The sequence below is a fragment of the Oncorhynchus gorbuscha genome, linkage group LG10 (genome assembly GCF_021184085.1).
Source record: "Oncorhynchus gorbuscha isolate QuinsamMale2020 ecotype Even-year linkage group LG10, OgorEven_v1.0, whole genome shotgun sequence".
NCBI classification, from domain to species: Eukaryota; Metazoa; Chordata; class Actinopteri; order Salmoniformes; family Salmonidae; genus Oncorhynchus; species Oncorhynchus gorbuscha.
Genome location: NC_060182.1, coordinates 27,442,032 through 27,469,202, shown reverse-complemented (window position 1 = coordinate 27,469,202; position 27,171 = coordinate 27,442,032). Strand labels below are relative to the sequence as shown.

The window sequence follows — 27,171 nt, the reverse complement described above, 5'->3', positions numbered from 1 at the left end:
GAGAGAGAGAGAGAGAGAGATTTTAGTTATTTTAAACTTATTTTAATTCAACGTTTGAGATCTATTTACATACATTTTTATTTAAGCTACTGTATAAGGCCAAAATAAAATAAAAAGTACTATCACAGCACTAATAGGGTAAATACAGAATCTACTAAGAATAAAATACCCCGCAACACTCTACCCAGTGCTACATAGGCAGATTATTTGAGGTACTAAGACTATTTACAGTTACCATAGACAATGACCAGCAATTATCTAAGATTTTTTTATTTTCTCAATTTTTCATTACACAAGTTTGTCACAAAGTTGAAACAGTTGTACCAACAACTAAACAGTGCGTTTAGTATAGAGGGCACCTGGACATCTTTGGCTCTCACTACTGTCAAGTAGCTACCTGGGTTTCCCTTGGTAACCACACATTATTTTTCTTTCAATACATGCTACTGTATCAAGCAAGGTCAAAGTCACAAGTAAAACCTAGAACTGCTTTACAGAGTAAGGCTTTAAAACAGGAAAAACACACACAATCGTTCTCATTCATTGTGATAATGAAGCCCACTGACAAAGGGCTGGTTGCATAAACATTGCCCTAGAATTATGGTCAGACTTAGGATAGAAGTCTAATTTCATCTGTTGCATAACGCTTGGGTGTCATAAGTCTGACTAAGCTAATCACAATAAGAGACGGACTCAGAGGAAATTATGTAATGAGAAACGCAGACAAGGTGTAACCCAGGACAAACTGACAGGGGGGGGTACTAGTAATCTTCATGGTGGTAATCTTCCTCGTAACTCTGGGGCCGTAGTATGATGCTGTGGTAGGTCTTGATGCAGGATAGGGCGGTGGGCGGGATGAGACGCCTGTCAATCAGGTTGTACTCCAGGTGAACGGAGACTAGGGGCGAGTCGTCACTCTGGCGCATGTCACACAGAGAGTTCAGAGGAACGTATCTGCAGGGAGGAAAGAAAAAGACGGACATTCAGTTACCACCAACAGAAAGACAGATACTCAGACAAGACAGAACAACCTTTGATCCGGCTAAAGGAAATAACGACTGAGAGAGAAACATAAATTACACGTTGAGATTCACAATAGCAATTTCAGATCTGAATGTGCCATTATGGTTAGTGGCAACTGGGCTCTTCTCAAAGTTGTTTCATCTCCAAATGGGAGGAAGAGGACTGTATCAAGCAAGATTAAAGTCACAAGTAAAACCTAGAACTGCTTTATAGAGTGAAGTTAGTTACGTTAGATAATGTTGCCCCCGAGTTACCTGACAACGTTGCGGCTGAGTTACCTGATAACATTGCGGTTGATCTACCTGACAACATTGCAGTTGACCTACCTGATAGCATTGCGGTTGACCTACCTGATAACGTTTTGGTTGAGTTACCTGATAACATTGCGGTTGATCTACCTGACAACATTGCAGTTGACCTACCTGATAGCATTGCGGTTGACCTACCTGATAACGTTTTGGTTGAGTTACCTGATAACATTGCGGTTGATCTACCTGACAACATTGCAGTTGACCTACCTGATAACGTTTTGGTTGAGTTACCTGATAACGTTTTGGTTGAGTTACCTGATCACGTTGTGGTTGAGGCGGAGGAGCTGCAGGCTCTTGAGCTTCAGTAGCCCCCTGGGGATGGAGCGAAGCTGGTTGTGGTCCAGCAGGAGTTCAGTCAGGGAGTTGTACAGGCCCAGGAAGGACACATCATCAATGCCGTCGTTGGCCAGCCTGTTGTGGGACAGGTGAAGGAGGTCCAGTCCCGGTTTAATGTGGCCAAACACGTAGCCAGGGATCCGCTCAATCTGGTTGTGGTGCAGGTGGAGCTGCTGTAGACCCACAGGGAGGAAGGAGGGAACATGCACCAGCTTATTGTGCGACAGGTCCAACGACTCCAACTTTCTGAAATGGTGGGGAAAATACAGGTAGATCTTTTGCTCAATATGTGAAAAGTTTCAAAGACATGAAGAGATAGAAGGTAATGTACTGTATTATGTCTCCAGTTAAAAGGGGACTTTTTCAATCTTAGGACTATATTTTGAGTCCATCTTTTCTTTAGAAGGGTGGTTCAATGTTTCCCTTTTCTCCATCTTTGACCAGAGGGTTCCATCATATCCATCACATTTGTCTCACAACATTGTAGGAGTTTCAAACCACTGTGCTAAGGCAGTTGGCCAGCAGTCCCTCCCTTTGGGCTTGACTCTCTACAACCTATCATAAAGCTGGACTGTGTCTGCTGCGCCGCTGTCTAGCCAGCCACATCAGCATGCCCCAAAACAATGTCCTCCGTGGCTTTGCCCTCTATTCTCTTGTTTTTCCTTTTCTCTTCTAAGATGCAATTAAAATTATATTTTCCTCTCATTATTGCCAGGAAACTGGGAGACTAACACATGTACAGGGTGTCAGATGAATTACACCATTTAAACTTTTGCTTAAGAATCCTGAATGCAATAATGTTGATGTTCATGCATTTTACAAAAACTTTTGTTAAACAAAAATTATATTCAATGCGTTCAAAAAATAAATACTGAGGTCAATTTTCTGCATTATCAGAAATAGGAATAAAATGTGTTCCAACATTCCCTTCAAGGTGGAGCTCAAAACCAGAGTAACAGTAATCTTTACACTGGACAATAACCTCCTAAATGCTGCAAAAGCAAGAATGGAGAGAGGTTGTTGGGACTTACAACAAGTGTATCCAGGCCCTTGGGGCTATGCGGTCCTCCCGGATCCTATTATGACTGAGATCCAGAAACCTGAGGTTGACGGTCTTGTTGAGGATCCCCTCATGGACCTCTTCTATTCTGTTATCCGACAGGTGAAGTGCCTGAGAATTACAAACCGCAAACGCTTTGAGTATTCGCGTTGTTAGGGGGGTGAGGGGGACCTACCTAGTCTACACACTACAGATTGGGAGTTAATAATATAAAGTACATTCGGAAAGTATTCATACCCCTTCACTTTTTCCACATTTTGTTACGTTACAGCCTTATTCTAAAATCGATTAAATTGTTTTCCCCCCACATCAATCGACACACAATGCCCCATAATGACAAAGCAAAACCTGTTTTTTAGAAATTATTGAATATTTATTTTAAAAAATACAAAAACAACGACATCTTGGGTATGATGCTACAAGTTTGGCATACCTTTATTTGAGGAGTTTCTCTGCAGATCCTCTCAAGCTCTGTCAGGTTCGATGGGGAGGGTCACTGCACAGCTATTTTCAGGTCTCTCCAGAGATGTTCAATCGGGTATAAGTCCGGGCTCTGGCTGGGCCACTCAAGGACATTCAGAGACTTGTCCCGAAGCCACTCCTGCATTGTCTTGGCTGTGTGCTTAGGTTTGTTGTCCTGTTGGAAGGTGAACCTTCGCTCCAGTCTGAGGTCCTGAGCACTCTGGAGCAGGTTTTCATCAAGGATCTCTGTACTTTGCTCCATTCATCTTTCACTCGATCCTGACTAATCTTCCAGTCCCTCCTGCAGAAAAACATCCCCACAGCATGATGCTGCCACCACCATGCTTCACCATAGGGATGGTGTAAGGTTTCCACCAGACGTGATGCTTGGCATTCAGGACAAAGAGTTCAGTCTTGGTTTCATCAGACCAGAGAATCTTGTATCTCATGGTGTGAGAGTCCTTTAGGTGCCTTTTGGCAAACTCCAAGAGGGCTGTCGTGCCTTTTACTGAGGAATGGCTTCCGCCTGGCCACTCTACCATAAAGGCCTGGTTGGTGGAGTGCTGCAGAGATAGTTGTCCTTCTGGAAGGTTCTCCCATCTCCACCGAGGAACTCTGGAGCTCTGTCAGAGTGATCATCGGTCACTTCGCTGACCAAGGCCCTTCTCTCCCGATTGTTCAGTTTGAACGGCGGCCAGCTCTAGGAAGAGTCTTGGTGGTTCCAAACTTATTCCATTTAAGAATGATGGCGTTCACTGTGTTCTTGGGGACTTTCAATGCTGCAGACATTTTTTGGTACCCTTTCCCAGATCTGTGCCTCGACGCAATCCTTTCACGGTGCTCTACGGACAATTCATTCGACCTTAGTTTTAGTTTTTAGGCTTAGTTTTTGCTTTGGGACCTTATATAGACAGGTATGTGCCTTTCCAAATCATGTCTAATCAATTGAATTTACCACAGGAGGACTCCAATCAAGTTGTAGAAACATCTAAAGGATGATGAATGGAAACAAGATGCACCTAAGCTCAATTTCGAGTCTCATAGAAAAGGGTCTGAATACTTATGTAAATAAGGTATTTCAGTTTTTTAAATGTGTATAAATATGAAAAAAAAAAATCTAAAAACCTGTTTTCACTTTGTCATTATGGGGTATTGTGTGTAGATTGATGAGGGAAAATTCATTTAATCACTTTTAGAGTAAGGCTGTAACGTAACAAAATGTGAAGAAGTCTGAATGCACTGTATGTGCACCTAGCTCGCAATTACCAAAAATAATATGTTTAATCAAACATCTGAAACCTCTCATAGTCTGTGTTCCAAAACGTATTTCAAATAAGGTGATGTTTCAAATGTCTGAGAGCTATGCTCCTTTGTATGACTGAGGCTACTGCATATCAGTGGCTCCTGCATGCTCACTACAGTGACATCACAGGCACCTCGTCCAATCACTGACCTGCAGGGTCACAGGAAGCCCAGAGGGGATGGCCCGGAACTTGTTGTCCTCCAGTCGCAGATAGATGAGTTTCTTGAGGGGCCGGAAGGTCAAAGGTGACACATTCCCATCGTGGAAGTGGTTGTCCTCAAGCTCCAGTGTCAGCAATTTGGACAAACCTGAGGAGAGACACATTTTCAAATCCCAACATGACAATATCAACATATAATATCAACATACAATAATCCAATGTAATTTGACTTGTTTTGCTGATTTTCGTAATGTGCTCATCTGAACATCCTATCTGAGGTCACTTGAAATAGTACTGTAGGTGCTCAGATGCAAGCTAAGCATGAACAAACAAAGCTGTGTACATATACTCTGTAAACTCCACCTTCCTATACCTTTAAAGCTGTTAGGTGTGAGGCCCAGGATCTTGTTGTCATTGATCTTAAGCTCCACCAGGGACGGCGGGAGAATCGAGGGGACTTTGGTCAGATTGTTGCCATCTAAATTCAACCTCCTCAGCTGGGTCAGGTTCTGAAACAAGCCAAGAATCTCCACACATTAGAACATTAGAGTGCTAAGCGTGATTTAACCAGTGTCCCTCTCTCTCTCTCACGTCCAAGCTCAAGAACTGCAATGTTACCTTACGCCTATGACATGGGCCTTATACCAGTATAACCTGCGTAACTACCAGTTGAATAATCAACGCAAGTATTATACCCTGTAACAGGCCAGTAGGCTTAGTACACAATAGTATTTTTCAATGGTGCAATAATATGATTTTTCCCAGCAATGGCAGTTCTCCCAGTGGTGATTTGATTGAATTCCACTCTTTGTCTTATTCATGAAGTGCTTTTCGTGGCGTGTTTTGTTATCAAGTCTGTCCAACTCTGAGATGCAAGCGAAGTAGTTAATAAACACTAATGCTCTCTCAAGGGAATTTTTAGTACGGTGAGCTCCTGGCATCAGGGACTCTGACACCTTAGTGGGAACAAGTACATTTAAAAAATATATATTTTATTTTATTTTATTTAACCTTTACTTACCTAGGCAAGTAAGTTAATTATAAATTATTATTTCCAATGATGGTCTACACCGACCAAACCCTAACGACGCTGGGCCAATTGTGCGCCACTCTATGGTACTCCCAATCACGGCTGGTTGTGATACAGCCTGGAATTGAACCAGCGTCTGTAGTAATGCCTCTAGCACTGAGATGCAGTGCCTTAGACTGCTCCGCCACTCGAGAGACCGCTGCGCCACTTAGGATGCCTTGCCAAAAATGACTGATCTGTTTTTAGTTGTGGCTTGTCTGTTGACCAACAATATTCCCAGGGTCATTGCAACAACTAATTGACATTCGCCTCGATGGGGCCAGTTTAAACTTCTGTTCTTATGCGCTACCTGGGAGACAGCAAAAGTTCTAGCAGTCCAACTACAAGATGGATCATTTTGTTTAAACATTATGCACTACCTATAACTGAAATGACTGTGACATGCACATACCTGTACTATTCTGAAACACCACACTTTGACATAATATTACAGTGGGGCAGAAAATTATTTAGTCAGCCACCAATTGTGCAAGTTCTCCCACTTAAAAATATGAGAGAGGCCTGTAATTGTCATCATAGGTACACTTCAACTATGACAGACAAAATGAGAAAAAAAAATCCAGAAAATCACATTGTAGGATTTTTTATGAATTTATTTGCAAATTATGCTGGAAAATAAGTATTTGGTCACCTACAAACAAGCAATATTTCTGGCTCTCACAGACCTGTAACTTCTTCTTTAAGAGGCTCCTCTGTCCTCCGCTCGTTATCTGTATTAATGGCACCTATTTGAACTTATCAGTATAAAAGACACCTGTCCACAACCTCAAACAGTCGAACTCCATACTCCACTATGGCAAAGACAAAAGAGCTGTCAAAGGACACCAGAAACAAAATTGTAGACCTGCACCAGAATGGGAAGACTGAATCTGCAATAGGTAAGGAGCTTGGTTTGAAGAAATCAACTGTGGGAGCAATTATTAGGAAATGGAAGACATACAAGACCACTGATAATCTCCCTCGATCTGGGGCTCCACGCAAGATCTCACCCTGTGGGGTCAAAATGATCACAAGAATGGTGAGCAAAAATCCCAGAACCACACGGGGGGACCTAGTGAATGACCTGCAGAGAGCTGGGACCAGAGTAACAAAGCCTACCATCAGTAATACACTAAGCCGCCAGGGACTCAAATCCTGCAGTGCCAGATGTGTCCCCCTGCTTAAGCCAGTACATGTCCAGGCCCGTCTGAAGTTTGCTAGAGAGCATTTGGATGATCCAGAAGAAGATTGGGAGAATGTCATATGGTCAGATGAAACCAAAATATAACTTTTTGGTAAAAACTCAACTCGTCGTGTTTGGAGGACAAAGAATGCTGAGTTGCATCCAAATAACACCATACCTACTGTGAAGCATGGAGGTGGAAACATCATGCTTTGGGGCTGTTTTTCTGCAAAGGGACCAGGACAACCGATCCGTGTAAAGGAAAGAATGAATGGGGCCATGTATCGTGAGATTTTGAGCAAGGGCATTGAAGATGAAACGTGTCTGGGTCTTTCAGTATGACAATGATCCCAAACACACCGCCCGGGCAACGAAGGAGTGGCTTCGCAAGAAGCATTTCAAGGTCCTGGAGTGGCCTAGCCAGTCTCCAGATCTCAACCCCATAGAAAATCTTTGGAGGCAGTCGAAAGTCCGTGTTGCCCAGCAACAGCCCCAAAACATCACTGATCTAGAGGAGATTTGCATGGAGGAATGGGCCAAAATACCAGCAACAGTGTGTGAAAACCTTGTGAGGACTTACAGAAAACGTTTGACCTCTGTCATTGCCAACAAAGGGTATGTAACAAAGTATTGAGATAAACTTTTGTAGGTGACCAAATACTTATTTGTCACCATAATTTGCAAATAAATTCATAAAAAATCCTACAATGTGATTTTCTGGATTTTTTTTCCTCATTTTGTCTGTCATAGTTGAAGTGTACCTATGATGAAAATTACAGGCCTCTCATCTTTTTAAGTGGGAGAACTTGCACAATTGGTGGCTGACTAAATACTTTTTTGCCCCACTCTACATGTTTAAAATCTATCATAACAGCCTGAGAAGAATCCAGGAAATGCAGCATGATAATGGTCAATAGAGCCCTGAAGTAACTTGAGGCTGAGATGTGTAGGTGGGTCTGGGAGCGCAGTAGAGGTCCAACTGGAACTAAAGCCAAATATGTTGACATGAATGATGCTCTCAGACTCACCTGGAACAGGTCAGGGCTGATGGAGGAGTCGTCCAGCTTGTTCTTGCTCAGGTCCAGCCACTCCAGGTTTGGCAGCCCAGCCAGAGCCCGGGGAGGGATCTTATTGATCTTATTGTCTGATAAAAGAATAGAACACAAGCTGACCCAGTCTCCTCAAACAGAGAAAGGCCTGAGTTCACATGCCATTGCACCTGCCTTAATGTTTATGCAGTATCTTTGTGTACAAAATATGTTTATATATGCAACTGTGTAAACACCGCAAAGGACATTTGATTGCATTGATGCACACAACGGTAAAACCTTTGCCTTCCCAAAATTCCAACTTATTAAACATAGTTACCTATTTTAGTAAGCCTGAACTCAGATTCTTGTCCCCCCTCTTGACTCTGCTAATTGTCCCTGTATATCCTCACCTGCCAGATAGAGGGTCTTGACCCCCTGGTCTGAAAGGATGGGGACGTGGACCATGCCAGTGCTGCCACAGGCGATCAGAGACTCCGAGAGCAGGCAGCCAGCAGGGAGAGACTCCATGATGCTGTGTCTCCTGGGGAATGTGACCACAGCACGTCCCGGCCCCCTCACCATGGGTCTCCTAGTGGTGGTAGTAGCCAGTCGGCCAGTCGCCATGGTGACTGGTCTCCCCATTGGTGCCAACCTCATGGTGGGTTTTCCGGTGGCCCTGATGATATAATCATCATCGTCGTCATTGTCGTCATGCTCGCTGTGGTCATGGTCATCGTGATCATCATCATCATAGGGAAGGTACGGAAGGCTGTCTTTGTTTATCTTCGGGTCACGCCTCTTGGCCACAGGAACCTCGGTCTTCCTGACTTTTGTTTTCACAACCATTTCCTGTTTCTTCACAGACACTTTTTGTTTCTTCACAGCCACTTCCTGTTTCTTCACTGCTACTTCTTGTTTTTTGTTCTGGGTGGCCACAGATTTCAGAACAGCAACCTATACAACATAGACATCACACACAAAATATATTTAATGATATATATTAAATTCCTCCAAAAATCCCTGTCAGTTAATACTCAGTTATAGGCAAAACATGAATACAATAGTCAAAGCATTGTTAGTTCATCTGCTGTGCAGTTCCTATAGAATTGCCCTCTTCATTTTCTCATGGGCACCATTTCCCATGGGCACCATTTCCCATGGGCACCCACCACTTTCACTGGACTAACATGCCGCTCCTCCTTCTTCTGACGTCCTGCTCCTCCTTCTTCTGATGTCCTTTGGAGACTCTTCTTCTGCTTTGGAATCCCCTCTTTCTTCTCTGCATTAGGGGAGGATTTCTTGGCTTTGGGAGCCACAGTCTGCTGGTTATTTGAACCTGAGAAAGAGGGCAATATATGTTACATTCATATTTATACAGTATATAACAGTAACAGTCAAAAGTTTGGACATACCTACTCATGACAGGGTTTCTCTTTATTTTTTACTATTTTCTACATTGTAAAACGATGAAATAACACATGAAATCATGTAGAAACCATTTTTTTTTTAAACAAATCAAAATATATTTTATATTTGCCTTGATGACAGCTTTGCACACTCTTGGCATTATCTTAACCAGCTTCCTGAGGTAGTCAACTGGAATGCATTTCAATTAACAGGTGTGCCTTGTTAAAAGTTAATTTTGTCACCGTTTCTGTGTTATTCGATTGTTGTTTCCTTAGGTTACCGCTGGAGGGCACATTTACCCCGTTTTCTAGTTTCCAGGTTACCCTGATTGTTACTTATTGGATTCACCTGTGTTTAATTACCTTCTCTGTTCACTTGGTTGCCTTGTTATTTAGGTTCCTCAGGTGGTCTGTATCTTTGCTTAGGTTTAATGTTTAATTTGTATGCACTTGTACATCTGCCTTGCTTCTGTTAAGCAAATGTTCTGGATTTACCCTTACCTATGCTTGCTGTGTTTCTCTGCGCCTGGGTTCGAGTTAGTACTAGCATCAGACCAAGTCCATATTATGGCAAGAACAACTCAAATAAGCAAGGATAAATGACAGTCCATCATTACTTTAAGACATGAAGGTCAGTCAATCCGGAACATTTCAAGAACTTTATAAGTTTCTCAACTGTTCAGAGGAGACTGCATGAATTAGGCCATCATGGTCTAATTGCTGCAAAGAAACCACTACTAAAGGACACCAATAACAAGAAGAGACTTGCTTGGGCCAAGAAACACGGGCAATGGACATTAGACTGGTGGAAATCTGTCCTTTGGTCTGATGTGTCCAAATTTGAGATTTTTGATTCCAACCTCCGTGTCTTTGTGAGATGTAGAGTAGGTGAACGGATGATCTACACATGGGCAGTTCCCACCGTGAAGCATGGATGTGTGACGGTGTGGGGGTGCTTTTGCTGGTGACACTGGCTGTGATTTATTTAGAATTCAAGGCACACTTAACCAGAATGGCTATCACAGCATTCTGCAGCGATACTCATCACATCTGGTTTACGCTTAGTGGGACTATCATTTGTTTTTCAACAGGACAATGACCCAACACACCTCCAGGCTGTGTAAGGGCTATTTGACCAAGAAGGAGAGTGATGGAGTGCTGCATCAGATGACCTGGCCTCTAGAATCACCTGACCTCAACCAAATTGAGATGATTTGGGATGTGAAGGCAAAGCAGCCAACAAGTGCTCAGTATATGTGGGAACTCCTTCAGGACTGTTGGAAAAGCATTCCAGGTGAAGCTGGTTGAAAGAATGCCAAGAGTATGCAAAGCTGTCATCAAGGCAAAGGCTGGCTACTTTGAAGAATCTAAAATGTATTTTGATTTGTTTAACACTTTTTTGGTTAATACATGATTCCATATGTGTTATTTCATAGTTTGATGTCTTCACTATTATTCTACAATGTAGAAAATAGTCAAAATAAAGAAACCGTTGAATGAGCAGGAGTGTCCAAACTTTTGACTGGTACTGTATGTACACAATTCCATGCCCTGATAAGTCTGTACACTTAGTCAGCATGGACATTTCAACTAAAAAGCTGCCATTAAATATAATAACCCCAAATAAGATTACAATCCTTCCATAACAATCTACAACTTGAATGCCTACCGCCGCAGGGGACAGGGTGACAGCTGACAGTTCCCCTCTGACACTGGCACACGGAGCAGGGCTGAGGCGACCACATGGCCCTGTCAAACAGGAACATCCCATTCACCGAGCACTGCCCGCTGCCACCTGCAAGGCAGACAGAACAACAGACACACACAAACACACCATTACTCACCCAAACTACACATGATCCACAGATAAAGTCTACATGAAACTGATGCTAAATAAAACTATATGCATCACACTCTGTCTTTGAAAACTCAGTGCAGTTCTTTCTGAAGGATGGTGGACCACCCTTGACTTGGGAGAACACACTGTAATCACAAAAACTAGAAGTACTGTGAAGTATGCATGCATGTTGCCCCCACCATCCTTTTCCAAGAAAACTTACCAGGGAGGAGAGTATCATCAGTGTTATCCAGATCAGGTAAGTCAGCTGCTACCACGGGTTTGGAGCTCCTGGGCTTCTCTGTTCTATGGCTGGGCTTCCCATCAATTAGTGAGGCTGTTGCATATAAGCAGAAAAATAGGAGCGCTAATCTGTTCATGGTCAGCTCTGCCATGGACTCTCCTGGTCAGCCTCCTTTTGGACAGAAACCTTTTCAAAGTGAGTGTGAGGAATCTCAACTCCTGAATGGCTTTTATAGACTCTCACCCCCAGGACATGATTTTTGGCCACACACCCCAGAAAAACCCCAAAAGGTGAGAGGATAGAGGAGTGGTGAGAGGAAGCAGGGGAGTGGGTAAAAAAAATAAAAGTTTTTAAAAATTCAGGACAAAGACCCCCTTTCATTCATCTTTAAGAAACCACCTACCTCTCCTCTCCACCCACAGCCCATGGTATACCTAACAAACCAATAGAGGAGGTCCAGTCAGAAACTTCATATTGGAGGTGTCAAATAATTACTGTGATGTCAACCAGCGGAGTGCTTTCTGACAGCCCAAACAGACAGTTTATCTAAAGGCCCATTCCCATTGGCTACGGGCCAGAAGAAGTATAGCCCACTGTGCTGTGTGGCCAGAAAGAAAGAAAAAAAACTCTCCAAGCTCTCCAATCGGAGTCCAGCTGGAATGAAAGGTTGCTTTGTGTCCAACACCTCCCTAGCCCACCCCACCACCAACCACTACCAGCCAGCAGGACAGCGAGACACAGAGACCACACTCCTGAGAAATTCTTGGACTTTTCTCCCTCTGCTTTTCGACCCTGCTTGACCACATGGTTTTCCCCCTGTAGTGTCACCGGGGCCTTGCATCTCTCTTTACACACACTTTTCTTGTAACTAAGATAACCACAATATATGTCGACACTGTCGATTCATGTATCCTGATATAGTATGTTTAGTATACATAAAAACTTAACCTTATCTTTGAGTGGAGTGTGATATGATTGCAGCAACACTTACTGCATTCTGGACCACCTCTGTCACTGTCCGTCTGTACTATTTCTCCCAGTATGACCCCTGGTTGCATTTCATGTCTAATTTCTCAAAACCACATAAAATTATCCTACTCCTACTTCCTTGTGATGTCCAAATCCTGTTTGTGAGATTTAAAAAGGTGTGCCAGACACCAACCGCTCAGAGTGAGTAAATACCAAACACTCCTACATCATCCTGCTTATAGAGACAGACACCTGCAGACCTGCTGCATGGCCAACCAAGAGCAAAACAGACTGTCATCTCAGCATACACCCTAGACACTTATAGGATCAGATTTACTCAATAATTGCATTAGTTCAACGTTTGCACCTGGACCCGTATTCATTATCAAGGATGAAGATAAGACCCAGATGCAGACCACGTCGAATAAACAATAGTTTAATAATCCAACAGGGGCAGGCAATAGACAGGTCAAGGCAGGCAGGGGTCAGTAACCAGAGGTGGGGCAACGGTGCCTGATGGCAGGCAGGCTCAGGGTATGCAAAGGGATATAATCCAGAGGGGGGCAAAGATATAGGTCAGCAGGTAGGCTCAGGGTCAGCAGGTAGGCTCAGGGTCAGGCAGGTGGGCTTGGAATCAGGATAGGCAAGGGTCAAAACCAGGAGGGCGAGAAAAAGAGAGACTAGAAAAGGCAGGAGCTGAGACACAAAACACTGGTTGACTTGACAAACTGACAACGGACAAATAGGAAACAGGAGACAAAGGACTGGAGACAATCACAAGGACAGGTGAAACAGATCAGGGTGTGACATTCATAAAGAATCTTAGGAGTGCTGATCTAGGATCAAGTCCCCCCTGTCTAAAAGGCTAAACTGATCAGTGCTATTACTTTGGGACGATTATTGAATATGGTTTTTTTTTTACTGGTAAAGGTCAATGAAAGATTGTGAGAAGGAAAAGCCTGACAGCTAGTATAGAAAACATGGGTTAGCTTTTGTTATAACAATAGGTGCAAATAATTCATAAATCTGTCCTTACACCTTCAAATGTACTACATAGTCTGAGAATTCTGAAATATTAAATATTTTCACAGTGCCTTTTTACTAAGCAGGTGATTGGCTAAGAGGATGACCTCAATTGAACCTTGACAGCGAAACACAGAAAGGTTATTTGAGTCCATGTGAGAATCAAATCTGGTTTGCAACACAATTAACTGTTATAGAACGTTTGTCTCAATATATATGTTTTAAGTACCCAAACCTATGTGCAGTATCTGTTGCCACAATAAGGGAATAATTCCAAACACAAAATAACATGTGGTTATTTTTTAAATTGAACCTTTATTTAACTAAAAAGGGTGGTCCTTCTGTAGCTCAGTTGGTAGAGCATGGCGCTTGTAACGCCAGGGTAGTGGGTTCGATCCCCCGGGACCACCCATACGTAGAATGTATGCACACATGACTGTAAGTCGCTTTGGATAAAAGCGTCTGCTAAATGGCATATATTATATTTATTTACTTTAACTAGGCAAGTCAGTTAAGAACAAATTCTTAATTACAATGACGGCCTACCAAAAGGCAAAAGGCCTCCTGCGGGGACGGGGGGCTGGGATTAAAAATTAAAAATTAAAATAAATATAGGACAAAAATACACATCACGATAAGAGAGACAACACTACATAAAGAGAGACCTAAGACAACAACATAGCAAGGCAGCAACACATGACAACACAGCATGGTAGCAACACAACATGACAACAACATGGTAGCAGTACCAAACATGGTACAAACATTATTGGGCACAGACAACAGCACAAAGGGCAAGAAGGTAGAGACAACAATACATCACACAAACTGTCAGCCACAACTGTCAGTAAGAGTGTCCATGATTGAGTCTTTGAATGAAGAGATTGAGATAAAACTGTCCAGTTTGAGTGTTTGTTGCAGCTCATTCCAGTCGCCAGCTGCAGCGAACTGAAAAGACAAGCGACCCAGGAATGTGTGTGCTTTGGGGACCTTTAACAGAATGTGAATTGCAGAACGGGTGTTGCATGTGGAGGAGGAGGACTGCAGTAGATATCTCAGATAGGAAGGAGTGAGGCCTAAGAGGGTTTTAGAAATAAGCATCAACCATTGGGTCTTGCGACGGGTATACAGAGATGACAAGTTTACAGAGGAGTATAGAGTGCAGTGATGTGTCCTATAAGGAGCATTGGTGGCAAATCTAATGGCCGAATGGTAAAGAACATCTAGCCACTCGAGAGCATCCTTACCTGCCGATCTATGAATTATGTCTAGCATGCGTAGGATGGTAATCTAAATCAGGGTTAGTTTGGCAGCTGGGGTGAAAGAGGAGCGATTACGATATAGGAAACCAAGTCTAAATTTAACTTTAGCCTGCAGCTTTGATATGTGCTGAGAGCAGGGCAGTGTACCATCTAGCCATACTCCCAAGTACTTGTATGAGGTGACTACCTCAAGCTCTAAACCCTCAGAGGTAGTAATCACACCTGTGGGGAGAGGGGAATTCTTCTTACCAAACCACATGACCTTTGTTTTGGAGGTGTTCAGAACAAGGTTAAGGGTAGAGAAAGCTTGTTGGAAACTAAGAAAGCTTTGTTGTAGAGCATTTAACACAAAATATGGGGAGGGGCCAGCTGAGTATAAGACTGTATCATCTGCATATAAATGGATGAGAGAGCTTCCTACTGCCTGAGCTATGTTGTTGATGTAAATTGAGAAGAGCGTGGGGCCTAGGATTGAGCCTTTGGGTACTCCCTTGGTGAAAGGCAGTGGCTGAGACAGCAGGTTCTGACTTTATACACTGCACACTTTGAGTTAGTTAGCCAACCAGACCAAAGACCCCTAAGAGACACCAATACGCCTTAGCTGGCCCACAAGAATGGAATGGTCTACCGTATCAAAAGCTTTGGCCAAGTCAATAAAAATAGCAGCACAACATTGCATAGAATCAAGGGCAATGGTGACATCATTGAGGACCTTTAAAGTTGTAGTGACACATCCGTAACCTGAGCGGAAACCAGATTGGATATGAGAGAGAATACTATAGACATCAAGAAAGCCAGTCAGTTGATTATTGACAAGTTTTTCCAACACTTTTGATAAACAGGGCAAAATATAAATATTCCTATAACAGTTAGGATCAGCTGGATCTACCCCTTTAAATAAAGGACAAACAGTGGCTGCCTTCCAAGCAATGGGAACCTCCCCATAAAGGAGAGACAGGATAAAAAGGTCAGAGATAGGCGTGTAACTGAATCCAGTAACTGAATCCATCCATCCTCATTATAATTCGTCACATTTGCCACACACCTTTCAAAATAGTATTTTTACTCAAGGCCTGGCATAGCACTTTCAGAAATGTTTTACCATTTATGACATAGTTACAATAAATACAGCCATATGATGCTTATCTTGGCTCAAGACACGAAGAAACCTGAAACCTCACTACATTCAAAGAAATTATGATCACATCAAACATATATTCACACACATGTTATGTGAAGAAACTGACATAACCAGTTTGCCTCAGTGCAGTTTGTGGTCACTTATCTCCAGAAATATAACCATCATTTACAGTCTATATATTTTAGGTCAGAATAAGACATTTGACCTTTGACCTGTAATCCAGCTGGCAGACAATAGCAGATTTATCACCATACCATATGCTCTCTCTCTCTCTCTCTCTCTCTCTCTGACAGCTGAAATGTTGGTGCAGGCGCACTATTTCCAGTCAAGGACACAAAGCATCCAAAATAGATTTATCTATGTACAGTATCTGTTGTCATAATGACTCCACCTGCCTCTTTCTTTGCTGATTTTACCAATTCGCTGTATATATGTCATAAACATATTATACATCTATATAGGATTATCAAGAATCTAGGGAATGTACAGACCAATACACTCCAATGTTAATATGATTGCTTTAAAAAAATATTACAGAATATGAAGAGTTTAAACAATTAAAATGAAATGTATATTTGATGCCTCTGTGTTGACATGGTGTATTTTGAGGACATGAATACAGGTTACGATAGGCAGGGCTTCACTGTTGCAGCACTCAACTTATAGTTAATCATTATTACCCGATGAGGGAATCAAACAGAACAAGTCAACCGCACAACCACTCTGCCACTTGACAGGCAGTGGCTGAGACAGCAGATTTTCTGACTTTACACACTGCACACTTTGAGAGAGGTAGTTAGCCAACCAGACCAAAGACCCCTAAGAGACACCAATACGCCTTAGCTGGCCCACAAGAATGGAATGGTCTACCATAAGACACTACTACACTGCCTTGTCAAGGCAGAATTCTGGGTTAAAACCCTGCGTGTCTTTCTTTCCGGTCCTTTCGTACCAAGAAACATAATTTCATAGATCGAAACTGGCCTTCAGAAAGTATTCACAGCCCTTGACTTTTTCCACATTTTCTTGTGCTACAGCCTGAATTTAAAATAGATTCAATTTCAATTGTTTTTGTCACTGGCCTACACACAATACCCCATAATGTCAAAGTGGATTTATTTTTACTAATTAATTTAAAATGAAAAGTGGAAATGTTTTGAGTCAACAAGTATTCAACCCCTTTGTTTTGGCAAGTCCACATAAGTTCAGGAGTAAACATTTGCTTAACAAGTCACATAATAAGTTGCATGGACTCACTCTGTGTGCAATAATAATGTTTAACATGATTTTTGAATGACTACCTCATTTCTGTATCCCACATATACAATTATCTGTAAGGTCCCTGTAAGAACCGACGCTGGAGATGAGAAGCAGGTACAGGGAGTTGAACATTTAATGAACGGACAAGTGACAGAACAGGAACAGCGTCAGAACAGGGTGAACCAAGTGACAATAATACTGAAGCAGGGAACAACCTAGGGAAGAAACAGATATAGGGGAGGTAATGAAAGCAGGTGATTGAGTCCAGTTGAGTCCAATGAATCACTGATGCACGTGAAGAGGGAAACAGGTGTGCGTAATGATGGTGGAAGGAGTGGGTAGTGCAGGGCAGCCTGGCGCCCTCGAGAGCCAGGGTGGGAGAGCGGGAATAGGCGTGACAGTACCCCCCCTCTAGGGGCGCCACCCGGCGTCCCACCTAAGCGAGCCTGACGGGCCTGACGAACCGGCAGAGGTGTGGGAGCCTGGTGAACTGGCTGAGGTGTGGGAGCCTGGCGAACTGGCTGAGGTGTGACAGAATGGACAAGTGACAGAACAGGAACAGCGTCAGAACAGGGGAAACAAAAGGACAATAATACCGAAGCAGGGAACAACCTCGGGAACAGACAGATAAAGGGGAGGTAATGAAAGCAGATGATTGAGTCCAGGTGAGTCAAATAAATCGCTGATTCGTGTGACGAGGGAAACAGGTGTGCATAATGATGGTGGCAGGAGTGCGTAGTGCAGGGCAGCCAGGCGCCTTCGAGCGCCAGGGAGGGAGAGCGGGAGCAGGTGTGACAGTCCCTCAGTCGAGCAGTGAATTTCAAACACAGATTCAACCACAAAGACCAGGGAGGTTTTCCAATGCCTCGCAAAGAAGGACAACTATTGGTTGATGGGTAAAAATAACAAAAGCAGACATTAAATATCCCTTTGAGCATGGTGAAGTTATTAATTACAAGTTGGATGGTGTAATTAATCCAGTCACAAAATATACAGGTGTCCTTCCTAACTCAGTTGCTGGAAAGGAAGGAAACCACTCAGGGATTTCCCCATCAGGCCAGTAGTGACTTTAAAACAGTTTGAGGGAAATGACTGTAACAGTAGAAAACTGAAGACTACAACATTGTAGTTACTCCACAATTACTAACCTAATTGACAGAGTGAAAAGAAGAAAGCCTGTACAGAATAAAAATATTCCAAAACATGCCTCCTCTTTGCAACAAGGACCTAAAGTAACACTGCAAAAAAAATGGCCAATCCAATACAACACATTATTGAGTACCACTCTCCATATTTACAAGCATAATGGTGGCTACATCATGTTATGAGTATGCTGGTAATCGTTAAGTACTGGGGAGTTTTTCAGGATAAAAAACAAATGGAATGGAGCTAAGCACAGGCAAAATCCTAGAGGAAAACTTGGTTCAGTCTGCTTTCCAACAGACACTAGGAGATGAAATAAGGATAATAACATAAAACATAAAACACAAGGCCAAATATTCTTACCAGAAGACAGTGAATGTTCCTGAGTGGCCAAGTTACAGTTTTGACTTAAATCTGGCAAGACCTGAAAATGGTTGTCTAGCAATGATAAACAACAATTTTGATAGAGCTTTAAGAAATTTGAAAAAAATAATGGGCAAATGTTGAACAATCCAGGTATGGACAGCTCTTAGAGACTTGCCCAGAAAGACTCACAGATGTCATTGCTGCCAAAGGTGCTTCTACAAAGTTTTGACTTAGGGGTGTGACTACTTATCTAAATGAGATATTCTTGTACTTCATTTTCAAAAAATGTGCTACATTTCCAAAAAACATGTTTTACTTTGCTCTTATGGAGTATTGTGTGTAGAAAAATATATATAATTTATTCATCACCACCCTGGATGGTTCCGACCTTGAATATGTGGACATCTATAAGTACCTAGGTGTCTGGCTAGACTGTAAACTCTCCTTCCAGACTCATATCAAACATCTCCAATCGAAAATCAAATCAAGAGTCGGCTTTCTATTCCGCAACAAAGCCTCCTTCACTCACGCCGCCAAACTTACCCTAGTAAAACTGACTATGCTACCGATCCTCGACTTCGGCGATGTCATCTACAAAATTGCTTCCAACACTCTACTCAGCAAACTGGATGCAGTTTATCACAGTGCCATCCGTTTTGTCACTAAAGCACCTTATACCACCCACCGCTGTGACCTGTATGCTCTAGTCGGCTGGCCCTCGCTACATATTCGTCGCCAGACCCACTGGCTCCAGGTCATCTACAAGTCCATGCTAGGTAAAGCTCCGCCTTATCTCAGTTCACTGGTCACGATGGCAACACCCACCCGTAACACGCGCTCCAGCAGGTGTATCTCACTGATCATCCCTAAAGCCAACACCACATTTGGCTGCCTTTCTTTCCAGTTCTCTGCTGCCTGTGACTGGAACGAATTGCAAAAATCGCTGAAGTTGGATACTTTTATCTCCTTCACCAATTTCAAACATCTGCTATCTGAGCAGCTAACCGATTGCTGCCGCTATACATAGTCTATCGGTAAATAGCCCACCCATTTTTACCTACCTCATCCCCATACTGTTTTGATTTATTTACTTTTCTGCTCTTTTGCACACCAATATCTCTACCTGTACATGACCATCTGATCATTTATCACTCCAGTGTTAATCTGCAAAATTGTAATTATTCGCCTACCTCCTCATGCCTTTTGCACACAATGTATATAGACTCTCCTTTTTTCTACTGTATTATTGACTTGTTAATAGTTTACTCCATGTGTAACTGTGTTGTCTGTTCACACTGCTATGCTTTATATTGGCCAGGTCGCAGTTGCAAATGAGAACTTGTTCTCAACTAGCCTACCTGGTTAAATAAAGGTGAAATAAATAAAATAAATTTAAAACAAAATCCTTTTTGAATTAAGGCTATAACACAAAAAAATGTGGAATAAGTCTAGGGGTATGAATTCTTTGTAAAGGCACCATGGGAACCCATTGAATAACACATTCATATATGGCTAAACAAACATTTAAAAAATAAATCATTACGAATAAGGTTTTGAAGAAAATATAACAAAGCTCAGGAAATATATACAGTTGAAGTCGGAAGTTTACATACACCTTAGCCAAATACATTTAAATTCATTTTTTTTCACAATTCTTGACATTTAATCTGAGTAAAAATTCCCTGTCTTAGGTCAATTAGGATCACCACTTTATTTTAGAAATGTGAAATGTCAGAATAATGATTTATTTATTTCAGCTTTTATTTCAGCTTTAATTTCTTTCATCACATTCCCAGTGGATCAGAACACCCAAATAAGGGCACTGCGTTCATCTACCTCTGGCCTGCTCGCCTCCCTACCACTGAGGAAGTACAGTTCCCGCTCAGCCCAGTCAAAACTGTTCGCTGCTCTGGCTCCCCAATGGTGGAACAAACTCCCTCACGACGCCAGGACAGCGGAGTCAATCACCACCTTCCGGAGACACCTGAAACCCCACCTCTTTAAGGAATACCTAGGATAGGATAAAGTAATCCTTCTCACCCCCCCCTCCCCCCCTTAAAATATTTAGATGCACTATTGTAAAGTGGCTGTTCCACTGGATGTCATAAGGTGAATGCACCAATTTGTAAGTCGCTCTGGATAAGAGCGTCTGCTAAATGACTTAAATGTAAATATGTAAATGTAAGTGTACATACACTCAAGTAGTATTTGGTAGCATTGCCTTTAAAAATTGTTTAACTTGGGTCAAACATTTTGGGTAGCCTTCCACAAGCTTCCCACAATAACTTGGGTGAATTTTGTCCCATTCCTCCTGACAGAGCTGGTGTAACTGAGTCAGGTTTGTAGGCCACCTTGCTCTCACATGCTTTTTCAGTCCTGCTCACAAATGTTATATAGGATTGAGGTCAGGGCTTTGTGATGGCCACTCCAATACTTTGACTTTGTTGTCCTTACGCCATTTTGCCACAACTTTGGAAGTATGCTTGGGGTCATTGTCCATTTGGAAGACCCATTTGCGACCAAGCTTTAACTTCCTGACTGATGTCTTGAGATGTTGCTTCAATATATCCACATAATTTTCCCACCTCATGATTCCATCTATTTTGTGAAGTGTACCAGTCCCTCCTGCAGCAAAGCACTCCCACAACATGATGCTGCCACCCCCGTGCTTCACGGTTGGGATGGTGTTCTTCGGCTTGCAAGCCTCCCCTTTTTCCTCCAAACATAACAATGGTCATTATGGCCAAACAGTTCTATTTCATCAGACCAGAGGACATTTCTCCAAAAAGTATGATCTTTGTCCCCATGTGCAGTTGCAAACCGTAGTCTGTCTTTTTTATGGCGGTTTTGGAGCAGTGGCTTCTTCCATGCTGAGCAGCCTTTCAGGTTATGTCGATATAGGACTAATTCTACTGTGTATATAGATACTTTTGTACCTGTTTCCTCCAGCATCTTCACAAGATCCTTATCTGTTGTTCTGGGATTGATTTGCACTTTTCGCACCAAAGTATGTTCATCTCCAGGAGACAGAACGTGTCTCCTTCCTGAGTGGTATGACGGCTGTGTGGTCCCATGGTGTTTATACTTGCGTACTCTTATGTCTACAGATGAACGTGGTACCTTCAGGCATCTGGAAATTGCTCCCAAGGATGAACCAGACTTGTGGAGGTCTACAATTTTTGTCCTGAGGTCTTGGCTGATTTCTTTTGATTTTCCCATGATGTCAAGCAATGAGGCACTGAGTTTGAAGGTAGGCCTTGAAATACAGCCACAGCTACACCTCCAATTGAATCAAAAGATGTCAATCAGCCTATGAGAAGCTTCTAAAGAATTTTCCATGCTGTTTAAAGGCACAGTCAACTTAGTGTATGTAAACTTCTAACCCACTGGAATTGTGATACAGGGAATTATAATGCACAAAGTAGATGTCCTAACAGACTTGCCAAAACTATAGTTTGTTAACAAGACATTTGTTGAGTGGTTGATTATTATTCTTTTTTTTTCATTTGAATTTTTCTCCCCAATTTCGTGGTATCCAATTGTTTAGTAGCTACTATCTTATCTCGTCGCTACAACTCCCGTACGGACTCGGGGGAGACGAAGGTTGAAAGTCATGTGTCCTCCGATACACAACCCAACCAAGCCGCACTGCTTCTTAACACAGCGCACATCCAACCTGGAAGCCAGCCGCACCAATGTGTCGGAGGAAACACTGTGCACCTGTCAACCTTGGTTAGCGCGCACTGCGCCCGGCCCGCCACAGGGGTCGCTGGTGTGTGATGAGACAAGGATATCCCTACCGGCCAACCCCTCCCTAACCCGGACGACGCTAAGCCAATTGTGCGTCGCCCCACGGACCTCCCGGTCGCGGCCGGTTACGACAGAGCCTGGGCGCGAACCCAGAGTCTCTGGTGGCACAACTGGCGCTGCAGTACAGCGCCCTTAAGAGTGGTTGATTTTTAATGACTCCAACCTAAGTGTATGTAAACTTTCGACTTCAACTGTATATTTTTATGACACATATTTAACCCCTTTTTTGTTGGCACAAAACTTCATACACTATTATCTCCATAGCCGAATGAGAGATGAAGGTACAGGTACAACACATAAGAAGTACAGGATCCCTGCTGGAAAACACTGATTCTTTCCCCACAGACCACAGTGTAGAAAGGCCACCAAATCCCCAACAAACACAAAATCATGTCTGTGAAATATCATTTTTTTTCACAAAAAAATGCTTTTATGTCCAGAACAACCGCAGGGGGAAATACAAAGAAGTGTATTGATTTGATACCCTTAAAAAAAACTTTTGCTCCAGATCTAGCTTGGAGACAATAAATATCACCAATTTAGGTGTTGTGGCCTAGGCTCTCCTATTGTTGGACCATCTCGGTTCGTCCTCTATTTATAGTTCTCACTCTCTCTCTCTTCTGATGAGAACAGTGGGATGACGCAGAGAGAGGGTCAGAAGTTTTTTTAAACACCACACGCCCCTAACAATAAAGGCTGGGGCAGGTGTTGCTTCTATCCTTTGTCCTGTGTCTGAGGCGTTTGTGGGAGCGTCAGTGTGTTCCAGTGACTGAGACAGAGACAAGCAGCAGCCATGGATGATGTATACAAGGCAGCGGTGAGTACAGACACAGGGACAAAACCTGCAGGTTGGGGGTCAGTTGACACAGGAGGATGCCAGATGGTTTTTGTCTGGGATAATAGACCCTCTTTTTCACCGCACATTCACATTACAGTTAGAATCAATTGGCTGAGGTCAGCTAGGAGTCTTCATCTGATATACTAGGGAGGAAGGAGGGACTAATGATCTCAATCTTCATTCATTGGCGTACCTGGGTGTACTACGGCTGAGTAAAAATCAAGGCACTGTTGTGAAATCACGTGCCTTTTCTTGCCGGTTTGTTGGCTCAGGTTGTGGACGGGGGTATATCTGTTGAGGCACAAGATCAACATGAATATGTGAAAATAACAGCCCGTCATGACTGTGGTGTTATGTTTAACACATTTCACACAATGGCTATATGCTCCAGCTCACATTATATTTACAGTACACACTCTCTGGACACAAGCCAGAGGTGATTAGAGGTTAATGGGCCCTAAGGAAAGTCATCTCTAGTTGTTCAACGGAATTAGACGTTGATGATGTCAAAAAGCCCTAATCCGCATTCAAGAGCTGTGAGAAGCGAGAAATGGTTTTACCAGTCAACCTCAATTCAAGATATATTTCACGAGAGCTACTGAGTTGTTAATTAGGATTTCAGTATACCCAAGGTACCTTTGACAAACCAAGTACTCGTCATAGGAAAGGGATTGGTAGTCACATAGACATGTTCCCACCTTGACGTTGATTGGTCAAAGTAAGTGCAGTAATATTGAGTGTCAAGGCCCAACTAAACATGGTCATATGATGGGAAAGCAACTCATGTGAAAGTGTCATTCAACACCATCTTTTTATAGAGGAGAGTAATCAAGAAGGGCCAGCAGAACTTTTCTGAATGTGTTGACCATTATTGTCCCTCTGAGAAAAGGTCATTGTCCTTCTAAAATTAGAGTTCACAGTGTATGAATAAATGATCTCACCAAGAGAGTTGTAAAGTCAATGGAAATTCAACATTGTATCTTTTGAATGAACAACTAACAAGTGCCAAGATTCATCAAGGTTAAACACAAAGTTGGCCATGTTCTATGAGGACAGCTATTCTGAAAAGGTCGATTAAATGTGAACTGCACAACAAAAAGCTCATTGCCATGACATTATGAACATTTGAGCTCAGCATTATCTTTTCTGAGTACCCAGATGACGTAATGTGAGGTTAGATGGGATTTCTGGCATTTCTCTGCCTGACAACATAGAACAAAGGACAGTTAGGAAGAGGAACAGAGTAGACAGCTGTCGGCTCAAACAAATGTCTGTCAGCAGAATCTGTGCCAGAGCCCCCCTCGCCACAATACAAGAATAGGAGGTGAAGAAAGCAGCGTGACATTTCAGTCAGACTGCACCATGGGTAGGGGGCTGTGCTCCACAGGTTTTGGGCTGAGTTCAACAAGAGGGACAAGGCGCTGGGGTACTGATGGAATATATTACACACTGTGAGGGCTCAGGGCTGACTGCATACCAAGGTGAAGAGAGACAAGACAATGAGGAAATGGCCACCAATGGCCTCCAGTGTGGTCCAACTATGAGTCGTCAATTTGTCAAACATAAATGTCAAAGAGGCAAACCAATCTGCATAATTTAGGCACATAAAGTAGACTAAGATGAGTTCAAAAGTACTATACCATGTCTATCAACGTGAGTGAATTGCATACAATATGTAACTTTCCCTACTGTTCCCTTCAGGTTGAGAACTTAACAGAAGAACAGAAAAATGGTGAGTCTTGGTTTTTGTAATTTTGTAATTTTGCATTATTCATGTCTGTGGAGAAGCACTAGTAATACCCATAATATCCATTTAATCTGCTTCTCACCACTATGTCCCCACAGAGTTTAAGGCAGCCTTTGACATTGCATGTCAGGGTGCAGAGGACGGCTGCATCAGCACCAAGGAGTTGGGGAAAGTGATGAGAATGCTGGGGCAGAACCCCACCCCAGAGGAGCTGCAGGAGATGATAGATGAGGTGGATGAGGATGGTGCGTCACCATGGATACAAACATATCAACACACAATACTACATCCCCTCACTTCAATATGAATTAACCTTAGGCAAAGTCATTAGGTCAGGTAGCCTGAGGAGTGGTTCATACATAGTTTTCAGACTGGTATGAAATGTTAATTTTGAAGTCATCACATTACTATGTTTCAGCATTAAGACACTGTGTGTGTGTGTGTGTGTGTGTGTGTGTGTGTGTGTGTGTGTGTGTGTGTGTGTGTGTGTGTGTGTGTGTGTGTGTGTGTGTGTGTGTGTGTGTGTGTGTGTGTGTGTGTGTGTGTGTGTGTGTGTGTGTGTGTGTGCGTGTGTGCGTGCGTGCGTGCGCGTGCGTGCGTTGGGGGGGTTACAGGTAGCGGGACAGTAGACTTTGATGAGTTCCTGGTGATGATGGTGCGCTGCATGAAGGAGGAGAGCAAAGGAAAATCAGAGGAAGAGTTGGCTGAACTTTTCCGCATGTTCGACAAGTAAGGCTAATATCAAGCAAAGTGGCTGCCAAAAAACATTTGTGCTTACTCTGCCAAGAACCTATAAAGACAAAAATATAGAAAACTAAAAAAGCAAAAATATAGAAAACTAAAAAAGCAATGTCAATGTTGTCAGGGATATGTGTACTCATTGATGCTACTTACAGAAACGGAGATGGCTACATTGATTTGGAGGAGCTGAAAACCATGCTGGAGTCAACTGGAGAGGCCATCACTGAGGATGACATCGAAGAGCTCATGAAGGATGGAGACAAAAATAATGATGGAAAGATTGATTATGATGGTAAGACAAGAGGTCCAACAGTAATAATTTTAGACAAAAGATCAGGCTGGGACTTCCAGAATGTGTAATTGTTAGTTTGTTTTTGTCAGCTACATGTATCAATGACACTCGTCTAGGTAATCCATTCAAAACATTTCACAGTTCAAATCCAGGCAGTCAATAAGAAATTGTCCATCATGAGCTGTGGGTGTCATTCTCTTCCACAGAGTTCCTGGAATTCATGAAGGGGGTTGAGTAAAGGACTCCAAAGATTCATGGACTCTCAGCCCGGGAAAATACTCATACCTCCTCTTAGCTCTGACCATCACATTATTGCCTGAATACGTTGGACAACATTGAAATAAAAACTTCTTTCTGCTTGGCTCCATCTACCACTAAACATGTGTTATATCCTCAATGTGTATCGGCCTTGGTTGACATCTTAAATGTGGTCTAGTTTTTATCCATAGCATTATTAAGGGGCCTTAAAGATAATAGGTCTTGTTATGTCCTTGAAGTGAATTTCTGAACTACAAATTGATTTAACCCCCATAATCCTATAATATCTTATTTGACATTTTAACCTAGGGGAGGAAACACTGTTCTCCACAATACTGTATATTTTCAATAAAGAAAGATTTTCAGTAATCCAGATGAGTCTTCAATTCAAACAAATTGATATCAACAGGATTGCTTATCACCATTGTATTGTATGTTATTGTATTGAATTGTATTGTAGAACAAAGGAATGGAGGCCATCGCCCCTCCCTTCCGAACGGCGTTCGCCCATCTCTTAGGACCGACTGACCCATGTTCAACCCTTCTCCACTTCGGTCTTCAAAGTTATCGTTTGAATATTTGCTACTATCACCAAGATCCCATAGCACAATGGGTCATTGCTGTATAAAGGGCACAATATAGGCCTGGTAAGGCTCTTGAGATAAGTGACAAATTCCAAGATTTGCAGGGGTTAACACCAGGTATCACTTTATCATTGTGTGAAACACACACACACACAGATTAAATATCTCACATTAGTACGAGCCCTGAATGCTGATTGGCTGACAGCGGTGGTATATCAGACCTTATACCACGGGTATGAGAAAACATTTATTTTTACTGTTCTAATTACGTTGGTAACCAGTTTATAATAGCAATAAGGCACCTCGGGGGTT

The 27,171-nt window shown here is 42.6% G+C and overlaps 2 protein-coding genes across 2 annotated transcripts; one reads left to right on the top strand and one right to left on the bottom strand.

Annotated features, from left to right (window-relative positions):
* Positions 1-58: 58 nt before the first annotated feature.
* LOC124045795 (extracellular matrix protein 2-like) lies at positions 59-25,647 on the bottom strand. The gene is made up of 11 exons (XM_046365430.1): positions 23,431-25,647; positions 11,405-11,518; positions 11,014-11,139; positions 9,108-9,274; positions 8,349-8,892; positions 7,936-8,051; positions 5,029-5,164; positions 4,646-4,803; positions 2,702-2,841; positions 1,590-1,916; positions 59-954 (listed from the first exon to the last, which is right to left on the bottom strand). The coding sequence occupies exons 1-11, from the start codon at positions 23,576-23,578 to the stop codon at positions 762-764; spliced, it is 2,169 nt and encodes a 722-aa protein (XP_046221386.1). The 5' UTR covers positions 23,579-25,647; the 3' UTR covers positions 59-761.
* Positions 23,086-26,644, top strand: LOC124045797 (troponin C, slow skeletal and cardiac muscles-like). The gene is made up of 6 exons (XM_046365432.1): positions 23,086-23,216; positions 24,939-24,969; positions 25,083-25,229; positions 25,599-25,713; positions 25,881-26,017; positions 26,224-26,644. The coding sequence occupies exons 1-6, from the start codon at positions 23,193-23,195 to the stop codon at positions 26,253-26,255; spliced, it is 486 nt and encodes a 161-aa protein (XP_046221388.1). The 5' UTR covers positions 23,086-23,192; the 3' UTR covers positions 26,256-26,644.
* Positions 26,645-27,171: the final 527 nt, after the last annotated feature.

Bases quoted from the DNA above. Each gene is read 5' to 3' on its own strand.
- LOC124045797 (XM_046365432.1), top strand. From the start codon at position 23,193: ATGGATGATGTATACAAGGCAGCG. The intron at 25,230-25,598 runs GTGCGTCACCAT...GGGGGGTTACAG, and splicing joins AGATGAGGTGGATGAGGATG to GTAGCGGGACAGTAGACTTT. The intron at 25,714-25,880 runs GTAAGGCTAATA...TGCTACTTACAG, and splicing joins CTTTTCCGCATGTTCGACAA to AAACGGAGATGGCTACATTG.
- LOC124045795 (XM_046365430.1), bottom strand. From the start codon at position 23,578: ATGACGGGCTGTTATTTTCACATATTCATGTTGATCTTGTGCCTCAAC. The intron at 11,519-23,430 runs GTACGCCAATGA...TATATGCAACAG, and splicing joins CTCAGCCGTAGTACACCCAG to CCTCACTAATTGATGGGAAG. The intron at 4,804-5,028 runs GTATAGGAAGGT...GTCTCTCCTCAG, and splicing joins CACACCTAACAGCTTTAAAG to GTTTGTCCAAATTGCTGACA.